This window comes from Littorina saxatilis, linkage group LG11 (genome assembly GCF_037325665.1).
Source record: "Littorina saxatilis isolate snail1 linkage group LG11, US_GU_Lsax_2.0, whole genome shotgun sequence".
In the NCBI taxonomy this organism is placed as follows: Eukaryota; Metazoa; Mollusca; class Gastropoda; order Littorinimorpha; family Littorinidae; genus Littorina; species Littorina saxatilis.
This window is the reverse complement of record NC_090255.1, coordinates 37327506-37333505: the sequence shown is the minus strand read 5'-3', so window position 1 is coordinate 37333505 and position 6000 is coordinate 37327506. Positions and strand designations below refer to the sequence as shown.

General features: G+C 38.7%; 1 protein-coding gene and 1 long non-coding RNA gene across 2 annotated transcripts in view; one reads left to right on the top strand and one right to left on the bottom strand.

Annotated features, from left to right (window-relative positions):
* Window positions 1-1943, bottom strand: part of LOC138980383 (uncharacterized) — an 8406-nt gene extending 6463 nt beyond the window's left edge. Inside the window, exon 1 of the mRNA XM_070353248.1 lies at window positions 1650-1943. Within this exon, the coding sequence (XP_070209349.1) occupies window positions 1650-1686 (37 nt within the window). The 5' untranslated portion in view covers window positions 1687-1943. The remainder of the gene's footprint in view (window positions 1-1649) is intronic.
* The window catches only part of LOC138980413 (uncharacterized), a 399865-nt gene that overhangs the window by 169007 nt on the left and 224858 nt on the right, over window positions 1-6000 (top strand). The gene's annotated exons all lie outside the window — the stretch shown is intronic.

Below are 6000 nucleotides of genomic sequence, written 5' to 3'. Positions count from 1 at the left end.
TCAATTTTCCCTGTCAGTAAATACATAAATAAATACATAAATGAATAATAAAGTTTTCCCCCACATATATTGTATTACTCATTGTGCGTCAATTTAAAATGTCATTCCCATGCATCTTTATGCTTTTTATCCTACATACGTGAGAGAGACACTCGTGAGATAATAATCGTTCAAATCACACGTGTGTACATATCATGTAAATAAGGTCATGTCAAGCAAGTCAGGCAGGGACCTGTTTTTCCACTGCTTATGATGCCAAAGTCACCGAGACAAACGTCATTATAGAAAAAGAATTGCGCTCGCTAATTACCCTCGATGAATTTTTAGAACTAGCACGTCACGCCACACTTTCAGAGTGACGTTTCTTTACTTTGACGTAATAGGTTGCACGAGGCTTTAGAAGAGATTGAGGTTCCAAAACAAGCGTCTTCAATTTAGCTGCCTTGACTGTATGACATTTTCAGTAAAATACACGTAATTACAGTATGTAAAATAAACAGAACACTACATGGCTTGTTGTGTCGTACCAGATTTACACTCGTTGCTTTTTCAAATAGAGAACAGCTCGCTTTCGCTCGCAGTTCAATATTTAAAAAACCAACTCGTGTAAATCTGGTACGACACAGCAAGACATGTAGTATTCTCCATAAACATGCCTGTTTTGGCTACTTGGCACATTTTTGGCATGATTGTTTCTTTCAGTCGTCGTATAACAGCCGCTAACTCGGTTAACACTAGCTTCATCCTCAATGGGGAATAATGAAAAGCATTAAGACAGCTATATAACAACAAATATGGGTTGGAGCATCCTGCATGCAACTGAGGTCAACAACAACAACAACAACAACAACACAAAACAAAACAAACAGCTATATAAAGTTACATGAACGGGATAGGTAATTGATAGTTCTTTCTGTCTGTATCAAAAGTGGCTGAATTTTGCCTATTGTAAACTTTAACAGTTGTTTTCATTCGACATTTAGGTTTTTGTCGGGTCTGATTTTGGGGGGTATGCCCTCCTTTTAGTGTCAGTCAACCCGACCCGTGTAAAATAAATCACCAATTCGACAGGTGTGCCAGATAACTGAAACAAGCATTTTGTTGTTGTTAAAAGGCGGTTTGAAAAACATTTTGAAATACAAAGAGTTGTGTATTTGTCTATGTTTTGTGGGTTTTGTTGTTATTACTTGCTCGCCGTGTGTTTGTGTGTGTGCGCGCGCGCGCGCGTGTGTGTGTGTGTGTGTGTGTGTGTGTGTCTGTGTGCGTGTGTGTGTGTCTCTGTGTGTCTGTGTGCGTGTGTGTGTGTGTGTGTGCGCGCGCATATGCGTGGCGCACGCGTGTTTGTGTGTGTGTGTGTGGGTGTGTGTGTATGTGTGTGTGTGTGTGTGTGTTTGTGTGTGTGTGTGTGTGTGTGTGAGAAGAAGAAGATAAGAAAAAGGAGAAGAAGAAAAAACCAAAACAAGAACAAGAACAAGACCGAAAAGAATAAGATGAAGGCACACTTGTGAAGGATACTGAAGCAGAACTCATACCTTTAAAAAAGATAGAGAACGAAAGGACACAACAAAGTCATTGGCAAAGGTAAGGGTCAGAAAGCGGTGACAAAAATTGTGTTCTTACACCCAAACCAATATAAATGCATTACTCACCCGACAGAAAGACGACAACTCTGATGAATCCAAACATTTTGTATTTAGTTCGGACAGTGAAGCATGTACTCCTTGCTGGCTTGAATTTTAAGACGAGATATCTACCCCAGACAAAATGTTCACCAAACTTACTCGTCGACTTTCCGTAAATCACTGCACGTTCTTGCAAACTACACTACCCTTTTAGTTTTACTGCCCAAATCTCTGGGCAGTCTACTGATATATACTTACAACTACCGAGCAGACCTTAATTACTATTTCGCTTGTAGGTACAGCCCTAGAGTGTACTGCGAGTTGTCAAAGACATGTCAAAAGGAAAGAGCTAAGGTACTAAGTGACGGCATCCATTTTGAATTGACACGCGAAAGGAAACGAGTGGGAGGCTGAGTGGTTGCTGGGTTAAGAAAGGTTTTGACCATCTCCCTGAAAATGAGTGGTTAGTCTTGTTCTATCAATGGCTTGGTGGCGTAAAACCGGATTTGTTGCTACAATGTTCAGTGTTGGATTGTTTAAATCTCTGAAAGGAAAGGACCTAATAAAAGAATGTTGCTGAACGCAAAACTACGGCGTGATACAGGAAAGAAACGTTCAAACTGGACATCACACATATCTTTTTGGAAAATAAATTATTCAAATACAATGAATTAACAGCTACAGATTAAATAATTCTCCTTGCGAACTTTTGTAGACCTAGCCCTTTGAATTTAAGAACGGCAGACTGTATGAATTCTTCCATTCAAAGTTCCATGCTTCACAATTCCACAGAATGTATAATTACCTTTCAAAATTACTAATGAACGTAATTAACCATAAATGATACAAATTGATATGACGTACCTAGCGAAATGTTGAAAGAAAGCAACCTACAAACACAACAAGAAAATGTTGTGTTCTTCAGAAAGAAACAATAAAGGGGGTTTAGGGTTAGGGGAAACTAGGGTTAGGGTTAGGGTTAAGGTTACCTAACCCTAACCCTAACCCTTAGTCCTGGCAATGGTCGTAGCGTGGATGTTTAGGATTTTTGACCGTAAAGTACCCCCCATGCCTATGGGGCTGTTATAGGCGCTTCGGAAATGATATATGTAGTTGAATAGGTACACACACACACACAAACAAACACACACACACACACACATTGGTAGGGCAACTGTGGGGTTTGTTTGTTTGTGTGTGTGTCAGTCTGGTCAGCCCGAGCAATGGTCGTAGCGTGTATTTTTAGGATTTTTGACCGTAAAGTACCCCCCATGCCTATGGGGCTGTTATAGACGCTTCAGAAATGATATGTGTAGTTGAATAGGTACACACACAAACAAACACACACACACACATTGATATGACAACTGTGGTGTAGAATAATAGAATAGAATAGAATAATGTTTATTGTCATGAACCAGTAAAGTTATTGACACAACAAACAACAAATAATGTAAGTTACTTGGATTTTTGTTAGCATATTTCATATTGATATGTGAAGCATCTTCTTTAAATTCATCCCTTAATTTAACATATTTATTGCATTTATCTAGAAAATGTATTTCATCTTCTATGACATTGCATTCAATACAAAGACGATTTTCTTTAGAGATATTCTGATGTCTTCCACTTTCAATTTTTAGACAATGTGTGCTAGTCCTTAATCTGCTTAACATCTTTCTGTGTTTATTATTCTTAATTTGTATTAAGTATGACTGCATTTCGTAAGATTTACTGATCATAGAATAAAACTTAAGTCTGGAATATGTATCTGATTTTTCTTTTGTCCAGTATTTATATATTCTTCTTGTTGTTTTTTGTCAATCGCAAACTTTAATTTGTGTACGTTTAATGTAGATTGGTTATGCCAAACGTGACTAAAACCTAAGTTACAAAGAGATTGTCTAACAAATTGTAGCCATGGCGTTTCTGTCGGATGGTGCAACATTGAGTCATATAATTGATGTATATACGAATCTTGTTTGGAGTCTAGAATATGCGCCCAGAATGCTATTGTTTGTGATAACATTTTTAATCCTAAAGGGAACCTTCCTAATTCCCCCAGTACAGGTATCCACATAGCTTTTCTATGAACTCCAAGAAGGAATCGACAAAATTTGATATAAACAAATTCATGAGGATTTTTGCTAGATAAACATGATCCAAAGAAATGATCAGTATTTGTTTGTTTTATTTTATTATTAAACGTAAACGGATACCAGATTTCAGCGCCATATGTTAATATCGGATTTACAAGTGAATCAAATAAATGTATCATTGTGTCTATTTGCACGTTTTGATTGCTGAAAATTCTGCGGAGGGAATGTGCTGCTTTATTACCTTGTTTACTTAAATGATCTTGAGCTGTATCAAAATTTCCATTCTTGTTGAATATGACCCCTAAATATTTATATTGATCTGTTACTTTGATTACATCAGTTCCACATTTAAATATTGTGTGCAATTTTGGATTTATATGACAAAATACTATAAGAATTTAGTATAATTGTGTGTGTGTGTGTGTGTGTCAGTCTGAGGGGAACCCACGGGCAGCATCAGCCCGAGGTCTGTTGTAGTCATACGTGTCTGTTTGGTCAGCCCTAGGTCTGTTGTTGCCACCCTCTATTTTACTTACTCCACTGGTCTGTTGTTGCCACCCTCTATTTTACTTACTCCACTTACTCCACTGCCCACTGAGCCCGCTCGCCTCACTTTAACAATTGTTGTTCATCATTTTGAGGTAGTGGACAGTATGGACACTAGTGTAACCAATGAAACACACACACACTCCTTACTTCAGGAGCACGTTCAGAATGTATTTACCCGCAAGTGTTTATCAACGCAACTTTGTATAGACCGTCATAATGCACTGAATTTGTTTACCGAGTATACCTCTAAAGGTGTCTTATAACTTGTGTTTGTTGATTTAACTTATTACCTTTGAGCATGTTTTGAATTTATTTCATCGTTGTCATCTATCACCCACAAGTCATCATTTGATAAATTATAATGTATCATTTTTAACCTCAGCCATCATGTATTTGTTTCATCCTTTACCCATGGGTATTATCTGCAATGTGTCATCCTTTACCCTTTGATCATTACCAGTACGACTAAATCTCATCTTTTCTGTGTATATCCAATGTAACCATTTGAGTATCATATAACCATGTATCTAATGTATCCTCAAAGTCCCCTATAGCACTGTAAGGCCAATGCATGATGGTCATCCACAACCTCAGAGTGACAACATTATCCAAAATAAAAATCTTTTTTTGGAAATGTTACATCTGGTTTTCACGTGTTTGTTTTACCCCTCGAGGGAGATGCTTCTGTGTGCATGGGTTGTTAGGTGTGTTGTATGTCATGTGTATGTCTCAAGACTATATTGTCTAGCAAATTTATAAAACACACCTATCCCACAGGGCCGTACAGCTTGTCTCTCTCACTGCTGTGTCAGAAGGTTTGTTTGTGTGTCAATAAGGGTGTTGCAGGTTGCCCACAGGGCGTACAGCTTGTCTCTCTCACTGTTGTGTGTGTGTGTGTTTTAAAGCAAAGTTAACACCCACCAGCCCCCATCGACTGTACACACGTGTGTGTGTGTGTGTGATTTTTTTAGTTCATTTTAAACTAACCGAAATGCCTGTGTCTGTGTGTCTGTCGGTGTGTCTGTCTAGGCTCCTTGAAAAAAAAACAGAAAAACAAAATAAATTAACAATGTCACCGGATGAGTTTGCAGATGAGCCCACTTAATCAACCCAAAGTAATGACTTGAAATGACCATGACTGACCTGATAAGACAAAGCGCACACAAAGAACACGCAGTGAAAACAGTAAATACAGTCACTTTTCAAGCTCAACAGTGGCGACGACACCACCTCTGAGCAAGAAGACGCAGACTCTTTCACAGAGTTCAAGTCCACAGAGTTTAAGTTCACAGAGTTGAAGTTCCCACAGCGCAACTACTACACCGAGCCTAAATGGATGGCCTACGACCTGCTATAGGGGCCTCCGGGGGAGAAAAGGAGGACTTTGTTAGACGAATTTACAGATGACTATTACTAAAAATTTAATAAAATCAAAAGGAAACAACTCATGTGTTATTTGTCTTTAATTTTGTATGTATGTGTGTCTGAGTGCGCACCGAACCTGCTGGTGATCACGACGTCAGATCGTTATCAAGCCCGAACACAACACGCAGCTGTCAAGTAATTGAGGGCTCACACTTACGCTGGAGAGACTACCGTCAATCCTTTGTCTTGTTTGTCTATTACTCACGGGTAGCACGGACAATAACTTTGACACCGGAGCGAGGTCTGTTGTATTGTTCTGTCGAGGTCTGTTGTACTGTCTCGAGGTCTGTCGTTGACTTTGCCTA